The 17,209-nt window shown below is 39.4% G+C and overlaps 1 protein-coding gene across 1 annotated transcript in view; it reads right to left on the reverse strand.

Moving 5' to 3' along the window:
- LOC139477514 (T-complex protein 1 subunit gamma-like) overlaps positions 1–11,452 on the reverse strand; it is a 28,620-nt gene extending 17,168 nt beyond the window's left edge. The window contains 3 exon segments of the mRNA XM_071260026.1: positions 9,612–9,662; positions 11,221–11,282; positions 11,369–11,452. Coding sequence (XP_071116127.1) covers positions 9,612–9,662; positions 11,221–11,282; positions 11,369–11,390 — 135 coding nt within the window. The 5' untranslated portion in view covers positions 11,391–11,452.
- Between the last annotated feature and the right edge of the window lie 5,757 nt (positions 11,453–17,209).

The raw sequence follows: 17,209 nt of genomic DNA on the forward strand, positions 1-17,209 counted from the left end.
TCTGACCTAACAGGCTGCTGAGGCCCCATGCCACAAAGACTTCGTAGCGCTAACGTGATTGTAACTCCCATAGACTTATGGTGCTAGGATCGCTTTGTGGAACGAGACCAGCCCTAGATTCTTACTGGGCTTCCCCAGAGGTACTGACCTATGAAACACTGAATTCTCAACTACATAAAATGAATATGTTGAAGTTGTTTATAGATTTGAAACCACACACTTCTATTAGACAATTTACAACAGCTGAACAAACGTTGATGAATCGTTAACACAACATGTTCAATGACATTATGGGATGTGCTGATGGATGTAATCAACAGGATCTGGGGGCGGTCCGGTAGCCTAGTGGTGACAGTGTTCGCTTGTCACGCTGAAGGCCCGGTTTCGATTCCCCACATGGGTACAATATGTGAAGCACATTTCTGGTCTATCTCACTGTGATATTGCTGCAATGTTGCTAAAAGCGGCATAAACCATACCACTCAACAGGTTCTGACAGAATGCCACCAGTGAATGGACACCTAGTACAAGACTACATAGCTTCGAACATGTTAAAGGGAATTAAAGTCATGTGAAAACTAACAGCTGTGAAATAAAGTTCTCAGAAGTCATTGAGGATAAATGAAGCATCATGCCACTTCCACCAAAATGATCATTAATTCGCAAGTCAAAGTCCATGCAAGAATGAAAACAACATTGTGACAGTGAGCAGAGTAGAATCTGGCTTCAAATTTCAACATGTTAAGCACAAGTCATACTGTGAGTGAGTGACCAAATTGGCTTCAAACATTGTACCCATGTGGGTAATCAAACCTTGATCTTCGGCATGACGAGCGACCATCACAAGTCATAATTATAAGCTATCAGCTTGCTCCGTCACTTATCAAAACAAGAACCACCCAATACCAATCTGTGGCCCTGGGGACAAGGATTCATTAAGAGATAGGAGAAAACGTTCATTTGCCTTTCTTTGATTCTGTGATGACCCTTGACAAACAACGATAATGTAGTCCACCAATAAAGAAAGATCAATACCAATACAGCATAATAATCTACCTATCTTTGTCATCAGGAATCTAACTCACCAACTTTATTCAGCATCCTTGTGTGCCGAACAACCTAACCATGCTTCCATGATGGCCACTACATAAAGGAACACATCAAATCCATGTCAATGTTTCATTCATAGAGTCATCCTTGTGGGGATCAACGTTGGCAATTCAATTTGCACACAATCTACAATATACCTGTTGTCCTCAACACCGTCCCATCACATACAGTTTCAACACTAATGTTCATGATGTAATCATAGCAATTAAATTTTTATCCCATAAAATGCAGGAGGCCTTTTAGCTTCTAAAACTGGTATCAGAACTGTAGATTTCGTTGTTACGAACACTCAATACGGAATTAATGAATGAAATGCTTGCAATCATGTTCTCTGAGCTATTTAAGGTTGCTAATTCCCTGGGCCCCACCAGGAACACATGACTGTATGGCCTCAACCAACACAACGGGACAGAGAAGTGTGGAGGACTTGTAATAATGTCGAGTGGGGTGATAAATCTGAAGTATTGATCAGCCCTGCTGGCAGACTGAGCACTGATACAGGTGGGTGGGAGGGAGGGACACCATCACATGCCAGGATGCAAAGTAACACCAGGACAGCAGACCACCATCCTCTGTTGCCATGGATAACAAATGAGATAAATTGACTGATCAATTAAGTCAACCTAAATCATCTTCCCATGACATGATCACATGCAACTTGTGATCGCTGCGTCACAAAGTTGTGGCATTACCGGGACTAACCACACGCACTGCTTCCTGATCTCACAAAGTACTCTCCTGGTGAGGACTATGCTTCCATGCTGTGGTATAGGTGGGTACAAATTGTTGATCATTTTGCTGTTTCAGTAATGTATGGCTGTATTCACTTTTGTATCATTCTTGCTTCTGATACAGCAACTGTGTACCGTGAATGGGCTGGTTATCGATACAGATCACAGAGACCGATAACTATCGATCAGTTACTGATAAATATCGGAGAAGTTTCTTTGACCAAATACTCAAAAAAGTTCTGGAAGAAATTAACATATTTCATTCCACTGGGGAGTGGTGCTGCATTTATGCAGGGATCACTTTGAGGACATTAGAGATATAACAAAAACAGAACTTTCTAACTTCAGCAATTGACCTTTTTGACAATAAGAAGTCTGTTTTGGTAAATTTAAACTTCATTTCATCAACCAAAATAGCTAATGTAAGATATTATCGATGAGACAAAATTCATATCAATAATTGATTATTGATCTTTTTTGACAGCCCCAGCTGTCTGAGTAATGTAATCACTTTTGTATCATTCTTGCTTCTAATACAGCAACCGTGTGCTGTGAGAGGTGCTAACATAAAGCTGTATGAAAGTTCAGATCTCCACTAGACACTACACTTCACCGCAAATCCCTGCCACCTTAATCAAACTGTCAAATATGACATATTATTAATTTAACCTCAATAGAACCCAAGAACTCTCAATGGAGTGATGTCTTGTGACATAAAAGTATAAAATAAGGTCAAAATGTTTTACAGTTACTGATGGACCAGTACTTCTAATGCATCCTAGTTGTCCCCTGATGTGTTATCAAGGTTCAAACAGATATGGAACACAAAAATTCAAGACATTTTCATGTGTCAGTTTCAAGGCTTTTACAGTTGGGTTATTAGCCTTATGCTGTCAATAATTTTTTTAATCCAGCATACTATTTATTAGTCATAACACTCAAGAAGCAGTATGTAAATTACAAATTTTCCTACAATATTCATTATTAACAGTACTCAACCTTTCAGATATTCCAACTAAACAAATGTTCATCAATAAGATACGTCATCTCATACATTATCTTAGTGTGCCAATTGTTAAGGAAATCGATATAGATGTGTGACATTTACAGATTTCTCTTGATTTCCAATAACACTTCATTGATGACGTCATGCATCAAGATTACAGTGCATTTTCGACATAGCAGAACACTGGGTCGACTGACCTTTGCAGTGAGCCATATGCCACCTGTCACAAAAATGGAACTTAACTTTTTGTTTGCTGTAAAAACCTGCCACCTTTCATGACTTGGCTTTTGTCCATGATTAGCAGATGCACTGCTTAATGTCCACATTATACTGTTGTTCAACACCGCTCTCAGCAATATTCCAGCTATATGACGACGGTCTGTACATAATCGAGGCTGGACCAGACAATCCAGCGATTGACATCATGAGTATCAATCTACGTAATAGGACACGATGACATGCATCAACCAATTCAGTGAGTCCGACCACCTAATCAAGACTGCGGCGTTTAACAACAATCAAACAAAGTGTACATTTGGGATTCGACTTTCTTAGAAAAGTACAAGCTGTTACAGAGGAAATATTATAGTAACATTCATGATAACAGCTATTCTAAATATTCGATTCTAGTTGCCATGAATAACGAATTCAATTTATGAAGGGATACGTTTCGATTCATCAAATACACGAGTGAATTGTATCAGGACATCCACCTCTAGTGACAAAGTCCTATGGTCAGAAGAAACTCTGGGAACAAAAAGTCGAATATTCTTTCCTTCTGAGCTTCAATGGCATTGTGATGACATGAGACCATTAACACGGTAGTACTGACCCACGTGGTTGGTCCGACCCATTCCTGACCCCCGTGAGCATGTTCTAAAGTATAAGAGTAATCACAAGATCCACTTAAAATCGGCTTCCAAAGAATTCTTTTGACACTTGCCCCCTATTCCTTATGAAATATGGAGAGGAATTACAGTCTGTGCTTCATGATGATGATTGTGAATGAGATGCAGACCGAGATCAATACCCTGTGTTTACAGTCCCGCCACTGATGGACTGTCACCAACTGATCGCTGTATCAATACTGTTATACATGCAGACACAAAACAATTACTTGGTTGTGATTGTTCCATCGGCCATTTACAGCAACCCATGCTTGCCTTAACTACTCTCATTCATAAGAGGTAATTTTATCATGTTTATCAGCTGAGGGTGTTTTGTCATGTTTATCAGCTGAGGGTATTTTAGCATGTTTATCAGATGAGGGTGTTTTATCATGTTTATCAGCTGGGGGTATTTTATCATGTTTATCAGCTGGGGGTGTTTTATGTTGTTTATCAGAATTCATCACAAACCAACTCGGCCATCATTGAAAAGTTACAAGACAAAAGTGAGTCAACAGTGAACACACACAAGGGCCACATTCCATGTCAATGATGTTACAGTTTACTATTTTCACTGAATTTTACAAATTCCTTTGAAGCCCCTTCAAGTCTCTCTTTCAACAGAATCTTGTTATCCCAGATCAAGTACTGATTAATGTTTTCAAACCCTAAATGTTAGCGGTCAAACCTACGAACTTAATCTGATCATGTTGATGTTATTTGTTTCCCTTACAAGGGTAAACAAGGTAAATGTTTATCATTGCTGCCATGTAACCCAATCAACATATTGCTTCTGCAACTCAGGTACACTATGTAGTTTCATGTTCACAAAGGCTTAGTCTCTGAAAACTTGGATTGCAACCAACAACTCCATTTATATTGAAAAGGAGCCCAAGCATACCCAGTGAAATGGAGTGAGTTGGGTTTGACCCAGCTTTTAACAGTATTTCAGTTATATGACGGTGTCAGCTTACTGTGGGAGGAAAGCCCAAAGTGATGCAGGTCTCAGACTTTTACCACTTCAGAAAAACCCACGAGCATGGATATGGTGCTGTTTAACTTAGAAAAATAATCGGGGCGAACCACAATCATAGGTTTCTGGCATGCCCAAGGGACGCAACTCTGCACAGCAGACAACTGGGCCACCCTCAACCCCCCAGTGAAATGGAAGATTCAGAACCTGAACACTGCTGAGTCGGGAGAAAATCTAGACTTGGTGTATTTAGGGCTATAGCATAACAGTAAGGGCTGGACAGAAGGAAAATACTACAGTTCAGGGACAGTCAGACAGACTATCATGGTACAACATTGTCTTGTTGCCTTCACATTTCTCACAGCTTCACCCTAAAGAAGCTGCTAACGTCCCAACAGCAGTCACACAAAGCCTTCTCGGGCTTGTGTTGCATCCATTGATCCTGGTAGGTCACAAGTGAACGTCTTGTAATAACACATAACAAGAACATTGATTGCGGTATCGCGTAATCAGATAAGCCAGATTTTGAGGAACAGCAAAAAGACTGTTGAAAGGTGTTGGCATATATAATGGTTACATTTTCATTCAACTATATTTCGGTTATTTTGTATTGCTTAGGGTTGGCGTATTAGTCTATACATGTTGCAATATATATTGGGGCCCAAATTATATATAGTTGTACTGTTCAAATGGTTCTTCTTCATTCGAAAAAAACAGACTTAAAACAAGGTCCTAAATTAACAGAGGTCCTGGGGTCCATGAGGTTCCTATAGTATTTCAATCTAGGTACCGACCCGTGAAGATCCGGGGTAGAATAGATCTTCAGCAACCCATGCTTGTCGTAAGAGGCAAATAACGGGATGGGGTGGTCTTGGTTGATGCATGTCATTGTAACCCAATTCCCACTGGATGGTCTGGTCCAGACTTGATCATTTACAGACTGCTGTCATATAGATGGAATATTGCTGAGTCAGTGTTAAACAACAACCAAATAATCTAGGAACCCTTAAATTTTACACATTTAAAATTAGGGTTAGCGACCCTTGCACTTTCATGCTTAACTCCAACACTGTTAACATATTTGCGACAGAGTGAAAGGCAAATCATCTACGGTGGGTTTAAGAGTGTTTGTCATGCTACAAGCTGGGCTCACCTCCAGCTCGAGGCCACATCTTGTACTCTACAGTATGTGTTGCATTACCCCAGACATTGATGTTCATAATGGCTTCATGTAGCAAGCTCCATATTAAAGATTGATTTCCATCAACAACCTGATGACAGAAACAAGTCAGAACTTCCTCCACAGCCACTTATTCCGCCTGATTATGCTGGAGACCACCTCGTGTGATGTAGTGTTGTTCCCCCCGACTAAATCACTAGATAATAACACCCTTAGAGTGCTGCAAACGCAGTGGAGACATCAGAAACAGACAGTTCTGAAAATGACAACTGAAATTTGTAAGTAGCAGTGACTTTGCTAGAGACCAGAGACCAGAACTAATTTTATAACACAATAAGACAGTCAGGCAGGTGACCCATAAATGTTGCCCGCCCATCTTCCTTCCAAGTTACCGGCACACATTCAGATAATATTGAACTTAAATGTAATCTTGCATACTTTTGTTTTCGAGCCCCTAAGAAGTATTTCTGAGTATGCGTCTTTAATCTCAATCCCAATACACTAAAATTAAGACCAGATTGACCAATGAAAGCATAGTTACTTTCTTTCATCTGGAATATTGATCATCAAAGCAACTAGTTGGAAACTTTTTCCAATCGGCTAAAAGCCCTGTTATCAAATAACACCCAGACATCTTGCCAGACAATATCATGTACAGAACACATTTGATCAGCAACACTAACCTTCTCTCAGTCATTCAAGCAAACAGTTATCCAATAACGTAAATTAGGGGGAGGGGGCAATTCACAAAGTTTAGAGGCTCTGGACACAGCAGTTAAAAACTTGCGTCTACACCCCAGGATTGATCAGTCAAATGTCAGAGGTCCTTCTACTCGGCCACAAGGTGGAAGAAATCAATATATTGATCACAGGGGAACAATTGATTGAGTTGCACTGGACTTGATCACTGACCAAGTGAGGCTTCCGTAGTGGACATCCCCCATAGCAATGGCTGGAAACACCTCACATTAAACATTCTAAAAATTATTTCCATGTATTTCAGATCTACTGAACTGATGATGTCCTGATTTCAAAAACTATAGAAATAATAAATAACTATAACAAATGTTATATTTGGGAGAACACTCATACTTTTTGGTCGAGTCCCATCCAGGATTTGAGTCCACACTGACAGAGCGAGGCACCTAATCGCAATCTAACCCACTCAGCCACCCAGGCTTCCACAAAAGGAAAGACCGATGACTGGTAGTCCAGATTACGTACTTTGTGTACGCCTCTGGCAATCGCTGACTTTGTGTGCTGGCAACTAGGTGCCTCACTCTGGCAGTCTGGGTTGAAATCCCAGATGGGACTCAACCCAAACAAATACGAGAATCTGTACTGTACTAAGAAAATGTAATCCCAAATGTAACATTTGACGACTTTCTAAATGGCATTGTGTGTTAATAAATAACTATTCAAGAACATTATAGTGATCTATTTTATTGCGTATTGCGCAATTCTTTCGAAAAATACAGCTGTGTAGAGGGGAAAACACACAATACAATGGTTTCAGTTTGTTTGGGGACCATGAGCATATAACATATGAAACAGCATGTCAACAAATCCATACTGAAATATGCAAGCTGGTCCTGTTATTACACTATCTACTTAGGAAAAGTGTTGCATAATTTTTCACTCAAACACACACACACAACTTTCATTAGCTAGGCCTTTACATCTCCGACTGTGGTGGCAGTTGCACAAAAAATTACCCAATTACTTTAAAAAAAGTATGCCTTTTGTAGGCTTGGTAGATAACAATAGCATAAGCCTATTCACTTGACAAATATTGATAAACCCAAACCACATGATGTAACACATATTTAAAGTAAAATCATGATTATGCATCAGCAGTAATCAGAGATCGACAAATCAACCACCTGACACCACTTCATCCCATATTTACATCTTCAGAAAGCCATTTTCTATTTCACAACAATCAACTCAAAGACTTTAGGCTGAGCTGGAATAAATCATTGACCACATCACAGGTCAGTATCAAATATTAGCGAACATATTTCACAGAATATGCCAATGAGAGATAATAATGATCATTTCATGGCTAGCATTCTATATTTAACATCCTTTTGAAGGGTATTTCAATTATATTGATCATGGTGTGTGTCGACTTGATGTTGGAAGGTAGTACAAGGAGATGCAGGTCTTAGCTGTTAACTACTCTAACGAAAGCGTAGTTACTTCCTTCCATCTACCGTTAATCCTGTTAATGGATTGCCCACTACTGTATGAGAAAAATCATGAAAAATGAGAGAAAAATCTTGATTCATTTAAAATAATGTTAACATAGGTATGGTGTAGACAAATCTTATTCACAACCAGGTCGTTTCCAGAATTCAAACCCTTAGATCATCAGGCTCTGGTCCTAAGCATGCTAAGGGACAACTCTTGTCAGTGAAGTGCACCACCCCAGACAACTGGGCCACCCATACCCATGTTAAATATCACCAACTTCATGATTTTGTTTATGAAAAAAAAAAATCACTAAAATATGGTTAGATTTTACCCCATGTTTAGCAAATCAAATGGGTTGCTTGAGACTGGCTGTGATGTCAGACAAGTTACAAGCACAATGATTAGGGAACAATTCAGGTACGATTTTGCTCACAATAGACCAACTTGTATCAATTATAGAAGAGACGACTGCCTATTTGTCACCTCTGTCTGACTGAAAGAACACAATATTGCCATCGATCATCTACAGTCTGCATTGTGCATTCAGCCACTAGTCCAAAGCATGATACAGTAAAAATGTATATGACCTAATACAATCACTATAGCAGCTAAGAAAGTCGATGTATACAACTCAAAAGAAGTAAAAGAACACTCTATTAATTCATATTACCATAGATAATCAGCCAGGGCATGCATAACAGATTAATGATAGTAATATGAAAGAGCAGGGTGGTCCTTAACTTCTTTTGAGTACCATAAGAGAAACTTAAGCATATTGATTAGAATCAGACTCAGGAGATGACATATTTCTCCAGGTCTGGTGCAATTCGGAAGTGCAGTTTGCATGGTTTGGCTCCCAAATCTCCAATAGGCACAAGTTCACAAGAAATATTCAACAGTTTTAGAGTTCTGCTCCTGAAACGTGCACTACCCTCAAGTCCAACTAGTCATCATGAAAACAAAAATTTAAAATTCCCAAATCCCCAAAAGGCACTAGTTTACCACTAAAGTGATCTGTATGACAGGTTTCATAAAAAAATATTTAACTGTTTTTGAAACAAGCACTACCCTCATTTTCAGTATACTATAAGTCAAACTTGTTGTCATGGAAAAAAACATTGTAAAAATTTGCATCACTGAGTATCCCAGCAAAGAAATCATGCCCACACTGACAAAACAGTGGCTCAAACAGAGCAAAGATGTATGCATATAGGAATTTATCTAGACTTGCTTAGAGGCCATTATCTGGCCAAAAAAAATCCAAATTGGAATTAATCATTTCTCAATTCATGCTGTTATAGGACCAATAAACATCAGAAATTATGAAAATCGTAACTATAACAAATCCCAATTAAAAAGATGAGGACACTTAGTTTGGAATGATAGTTCGATGATTTACAGTCAGCATGATAAGCCAGGGCTAAGGAAATTTGATTTATTGTGGAAGTCACTCCCCCATTACTAGGGTAGAAATGGGCTTTGATGGTGAACTTAACAAGTGCATCTTTCAGTATATACAAGTACCTACCTTTAACATTGCTCGAGGCCCAAGACATGTTCTTATGACATCTGCAATAGCCTGAAACAAACAAACTTACAGCTTCAGTAATACGACAGACAAGCACAATTATTTACGCTAGATGTATAGGTCATTACTATCCATCATTCCTGAGAAGACTTAACAAGATTCTAACTTGATGTTCAAAGGATCACAGACTCATCCTTGATAGTAATGAGATCACATACTGGGGTAGAGCGGAGATCTATGAAAGATGGTAGTGGTGAGTGCTGGTTATCACTCTGCATATTCATATCCATAATTTGGGTTCTTGGGACAATCAATATTCCATTGAAATCGCTTATATCTCCATATGAAATAAATATGTCTATTGGTTACAGTACACTTTGACCGAGTTGGATCCAGTAAGTGAAGCTTTCAGACTCGGTACTGATAAATAATAAATAACATTCAATGAAGCTATCCAGAATAAAAAGGTCAGCGTAGGACATAATTATGGACAAAACAAGCTCTAATTATCGATGTATGTGACAAGAACTAAACATGGCTATCACCAGCTTAGTGTTTTTTCAACAAGCTTTATTTTACGAAACATGAGTCAGATGGGACCAGTGAAGTATTAAACAGGGCTATTGGAAACACTGACTTAGCGCAATAACAAGTCATTAGATGTGATCTCACAGGAATTTAGTTATTTATTTGCATTTTAACTTGTGTACAACTCATACCATGTGGACCATTCATGTTGTGCCCAGTAAATTGCAGTCTCATAATATTTTATTTCACATACCATATCGACTATACTTTTCCACAGATTGATATCGTTTTGACTTCCGAGTTCAATCAATTGACAATTATTCAAGCTTCAGCACTTGTAGTGATGTTCCAATAAATCAATTTAATATATCCCAATGCTAAGGCTAGAGCTTGTTAAATCTCATTAAAATCTGATCTATTACTCTGATATGGAGTCTCTCTGCATGAAGAGGACAATGGTGTTCCTATTAATTGATTAAATATATGGCAAACAAGGACTATGCTTGTTGAATCTCATTAAAAGAAATCATGCATCCTTTACATAGATTTTGTGGTCCTTAGTTCCCTCCGCAGCTTTCTCTTCATACCCATTCAAAGGAATGTTTTACTCAGTAATATAGTAATCTAAAGGTATTAGCGAAAGTGCTCACTGACTTGTGTATGCTGTGTCTACAACATGTAGATGATTGACAGACAGGAATTTGTAAACAGGCTGACATTCAAATGGAAATACTCAGGATCAAAATGGGTTACATATGGAAAAATCATATTTTACAAGCAATGTCATGATATATCTGTACCCATGACATCCCTTAAATGCATGTATGCACATGATCTCATCACCTCATTATAAAGCGAGTGTTTGCATGCATGTTTCCAGTAGCTTCCACGCTTAAATAACAGTGGTTAGTTAATTTATATTGGAATAAATGATACAACGTCCTAACTGCGAAATAAGAACAATAGTTGAGGTCCTATTTGGCCAGGTAGTGAGTAATAAGCCAAATTCGGAATGTTCTGGAACCGTCTCCATGTGCTCGGAATGTCAATGGCGATCACCATATAGAAACACGCGACTCACCTTTCCTGCATTAATGTTGCCCAACTGGACCTTTCGGCCGGATTCTCTTCTTGTGTTCTGGTCTGAAAGGAAGACAGGACATTAATTTAACTAATGACACAATTCTAAACTTCATATACAACAAAATGTCAAAGGAATTAGTACATACTTAGCACTATTATCGCCGGCATGGTTTCGGGTTGTGATATTAGAATGAGGCTACAATGTGCGAAGCGCCCCCTACCAACGGGGGTAAACAACTCTAGTTGTATTGTTGATTATGTCCCTTTGATCAACCCGACTACATGAAGCGTATTAAAATCATCGCCGCTGTTCAGAACATATTTGTGAACGTTGTCATCACCGCTGTATGAGTGGATAAAGGTAAATAAAATTACAGTGACTGATTTACATTGACACGCTTTTATTTCCGACTCCAGAATAGATCTAATGCAAATATATTTGATCTGACAAGAAACAACATGAAGATGTGTTAACAGATTTATTTCCTACCTTTTCGATCACTCACTCTAACTCGCTAAAGTTGATTAAGTGAACAATGGTTTCAACGGATCCCGCAAGGGAGAGAAACACACTATATGGAATACTTTCTTCTGCTTTGGTGTTTACTCTGTCACGATCCTTTTTCGATTAACGACCATTTTATGCGTGGAGATATTTCGTCTCTGTTTATCCCAATTAAGCTTATATTATCACGTGAAAATATGATTTGTTTTCGTACCCTAGAGTCCCATTTATATAGACAAACTCAACATCAATACATTTAACTAACACATGTGCATGTCTATTTAAACTTTTTTGATAGTCTCATATTTGTACATTGATAATTGTTGTTGTTTTTCAACTAAATGACCCTATGACGTAACTATCCTGACGGCGATTCTGGCTTTTTTCCATGTGTATTCTGGTATCTAATTAGTAGTGTCAATTAATTCTTCAGCCTGTCTGTTGTCGCGTGCGCTACATAGTCCCAAGATAGCCTAGCCCATGCATCGAATGTACAACAACATAAGCAATGTCGTCTAATTGTATGTGGCAAGTTTAATGCAAGATAGGTTAAGCAAGCAATTTACGCCCCACGTGGTGTTATTCTGTAAAGACATACAATTGAAACAAAATACAAAACATACCAATGTAGCGTAGGGGAGTGTACTACTGCGTTCGGTTAATCAGTGAATTTGTATAAGACTGATATACTTCTCAAGAACTTTTTTTGTTTTTTTTTGGTTTAACTTTTCCTTATATAGAATCCGTGGCGATTCCGGGTAAGAACGTAGGTTCCAAGCAACCAATGCTTGTCGTAAGAGCTGACTAAATGGATAGGGTGGTCAGGCTCAAAGACTTGGTTGATTGCATGTCATCGTATCTCAATTGCGTGGATCGATGCTCACATTGCCAATCACTGGAGTGTCTGGTCCAGACCTGATTATTTACAGACCATCGTCATATAGCTGGAATATTGTTGAGTGCGGCGTTCAATAACAAACGTCAGCTTTTATAGACTCCTCAATTAGTAGACTCCCTTTAAGGACTTATACACACAACATAAAGACTTACATAGACTCTATATATGATATAGGCTCCATAACAGCTTTTATTGGTGCGCTGTGTAAAAGCCTACAAAACCTTCTTTTTTTCAACTAAGCCATCGGGTACACCAAGTGTTAAACTTTTACAACACTATACCGTTTTAACTTTGAGTTATATGTTTTCAACACAATTACACGAATTGCCAAATGTTATAATACACCCCTCTCGCCTAAAGGGTGTATCCTCACTTGATTTGTGGATATACCAGAATGCACCGTTGATGTCTGATGTGCGGCGTGGCGCTTGTCTGAATCAAACGCCAAAATAATTTAATCTGCAATTTTAATCTAAAAATCAGTGGTGGATCCAGGGTATTAAATAAATGGGGAGGGGGTCAACTTTGGCCATTTGTTAATAATTTTACTTTAACAGTCAAATCAACGTGTCATGGTAGGAAATGCGCATACAATCTGTCATAAGATGTTTAAAAAAAGAGGGTGGCCACACCTAGATGACCCCAACCCCCTCCCCAATCTGGATCCGCCACCTGTGTGCGTTGTGTCTATACAAACACACCTACAGCATGTATATACCCCCAGGGAGGTGTTATCCAGTATATGTGTGTCCTCAGTATCTATCGGCGGACGAGAAGTCTGCGTAACCTTTGGCTTCAGTTGGATAGCGGGACATTCTATTTGCTTAGAATCTCTCTCTCAGCCCGACCCCTGGCAGGACCAAGCATCCCCACATGAACTCAAACCTCTAACGTGATGTTGATCTCGCCTGTAAGTCCACAACAAACCCCCGTAGCCTTCTATCCTCCATTACCCCAATATATTGTTCAAGATGATGTAACGATGCTGTGGTCGGACCATCTCGACAGTTAATTCAATTTAGTGAATACATGTCATCGCAAGAAACATGCATGTCTCTAGATTTTATATTACAGATATATAATCACGTGCCAATAGTGTAATACATAAACAAACAAAGGCATTATTATTTGTTTATTTGTTGTTTAAGGCCGCATTAGCAATATTCCCTGCTATATGTTGGGGCCTGTAAATAGTGATGTCTGTCAGACGATCCAGTGATTGATATTATGAACAATGTCCCATACCGTCGGGGTACAATGACACGCAATCAACCAAGTCTCCGAGCCGGACCACCACATCCTTAGACGCCTCTTGCGACCAGCAGAGGAAGCTAGGGGCCACTTCTCAGTCCCCACGGTTTCCCAATTTAGTCGCCTCTTACGACAAGCAAAGAAGTGTTTAGGACACATTCTCATGAAACACTGACCACTCGATCCTATATTTTAGTAGTCGTTTCGTGCGACCATGCCGAATATAGGTACGTTGCGTTAGGAACCTTTTTACTAATCCGGAATCCTCACGAGGGAAGGGCAAAATGAACGTCCACATACCCCCCATGTCGTTGTCATATTCCATTGGACAATGAATATGCATGAATTTCGCTTAATGTCCTGTGCACGACGATACACGTGAGCAGAAAGGGAAATCCCTCGACTGTAATAGTAGGATTCCCCGACATTCCGTAGTAATAAAAGTAGTGCGCCTCGGTGGGTGTGGCTTAATTTTTTACATACACTGGGAAATGAATGCAATAACACGAGACCAATTCAGGTAATCAGAATGCAGGAAATTCAATGAACACAACACACATTTAATTATTGTCGTTTGAACTCACGACAGTGCTTGTGTCTCACATGACCAGTCGGCATCAGACCTGATGTTGCGTAATGTAGCTTGTATTATACATACCTAGTGTCACATACAACAATCAAATGGCAATTAGTTGATTTGTATGAGTTATTTGTATGAACTATATATGAAGAACGCTATGGCTACCGAACTAACTGAAAAAATATGAATATTTTCAATCAACGAAGAATAGATACTTGGCATGTCTTTCTTGAAAAACAAATGGTTCTTTCCGGAGGCCATGATGTGTTTTTGATTGCCTAGTTTCGTGGATAAGGCTTAATTCTTATTGTCTGCCGCTCCCACAAACGACATTCAGTTTAATGTTGGTGAAAAATTTACATAAACATTGCTCTAATGATTGACACATTCACTACTAATGATATATCTGTGTTGTTATGATTAAAACGCCACTATCAATGATTTATCTCTACTGTCTCTGGCTACTGCAATGCCACGTCACTGTCACTGATATATCTCTGGCTACTGTTAGACACGTCACTGTCACTGATATATCTCTGGCTACTGTGAGCCACGTCACTGTCACTGATATATCTCTGGTTACTGTTAGACACGTCACTGTCACTGATATATCTCTGACTACTGTTAGACACGTCACTGTCACTGATATATCTCTGGCTACTGTTAGACACGTCACTGTCACTGATATATCTCTGGTTACTGTTAGACACGTCACTGTCACTGATACATCTCTGGTTACTGTTAGACACGTCACTGTCACTGATATATCTCTGGTTACTGTTAGACACGTCACTGTCACTGATATATCTCTGGTTACTGTTAGACACGCCACTGTCACTGATATATCTCTGGTTACTGTTATACACGTCACTGTCACTGATATATCTCTGGTTACTGTTAGACATGTTACTGTCACTGATATATCTCTGGCTACTGTTAGACACGTCACTGTCACTGATATATCTCTGGTTACTGTTACACACGTCACTGTCACTGATATATCTCTGGTTACTGTTAGACACGTCACTGTCACTGATATATCTCTGGCTACTGTTATAAACGTCACTCACTGATATATCTCTGGTTACTGTTAGACACCTCACTGTCACTGATATATCTCTGGCTACTGTTAGACATGTTACTGTCACTGATATATCTCTGGCTACTGTTAGACACGTCACTGTCACTGATATATCTCTGGTTACTGTTATACACGTCACTGTCACTGATATATCTCTGGTTACTGTTAGACACGTCACTGTCACTGATATATCTCTGGTTACTGTTATACACGTCACTGTCACTGATACATCTCTGGCTACTGTTAGACACGTCACTGTCACTGATATATCTCTGGTTACTGTTAGACACCTCACTGTCACTGATATATCTCTGGTTACTGTTAGACACGTCACTGTCACTGATATATCTCTGGTTACTGTTATACACGTCACTGTCACTGATATATCTCTGGTTACTGTTATACACGTCACTGTCACTGATATATCTCTGGTTACTGTTAGACACGCCACTGTCACTGATATATCTCTGGCTACTGTGAGCCACGTCACTGTCACTGATATATCTCTGGTTACTGTTATACACGTCACTGTCACTGATACATCTCTGGCTACTGTTAGACACGCCACTGTCACTGATATATATCTGGTTACTGTTAGACACGCCACTGTCACTGATATATCTCTGGCTACTGTTAGACACGCCACTGTCACTGATATATATCTGGTTACTGTTAGACACGTCACTGTCACTGATACATCTCTGGCTACTGTTATACACGTCACTGTCACTGATACATCTCTGGCTACTGTTAGACACGCCACTGTCACTGATATATATCTGGCTACTGTTAGACACGCCACTGTCACTGATATATCTCTGGTTACTGTTACACACGCCACTGTCACTGATATATATCTGGTTACTGTTAGACACGTCACTGTCACTGATACATCTCTGGCTACTGTTATACACGTCACTGTCACTGATATATCTCTGGCTACTGTTAGACACGTCACTCACTGATATATCTCTGGTTACTGTTAGACACGTCACTGTCACTGATACATCTCTGGTTACTGTTAGACACGTCACTGTCACTGATATATCTCTGGTTACTGTTATACACGCCACTGTCACTGATATATCTCTGGCTACTGTGAGCCACGTCACTGTCACTGATATATCTCTGGTTACTGTTAGACACCTCACTGTCACTGATATATCTCTGACTACTGTTAGACACGTCACTGTCACTGATATATCTCTGGCTACTGTTAGATACGTCACTGTCACTGATATATCTCTGGTTACTGTTAGACACGTCACTGTCACTGATACATCTCTGGCTACTGTTAGACACGTCACTGTCACTGATATATCTCTGGTTACTGTTAGACACGTCACTGTCACTGATATATCTCTGGTTACTGTTATACACGTCACTGTCACTGATATATCTCTGGTTACTGTTATACACGCCACTGTCACTGATATATCTCTGGCTACTGTTAGACACGTCACTGTCACTGATATATCTCTGGTTACTGTTACACACGCCACTGTCACTGATATATCTCTGGCTACTGTTAGACACGCAACTGTCACTGATATATCTCTGGTTACTGTTAGACACCTCACTGTCACTGATATATCTCTGGTTACTGTTACACACGCCACTGTCACTGATATATCTCTGGTTACTGTTAGACACGTCACTGTCACCGATATAT

This window comes from Haliotis cracherodii, unplaced genomic scaffold, assembly GCF_022045235.1.
Source record: "Haliotis cracherodii isolate W230 unplaced genomic scaffold, xgHalCrac1.p SCAF_1, whole genome shotgun sequence".
NCBI lineage: Eukaryota > Metazoa > Mollusca > Gastropoda > Lepetellida > Haliotidae > Haliotis > Haliotis cracherodii.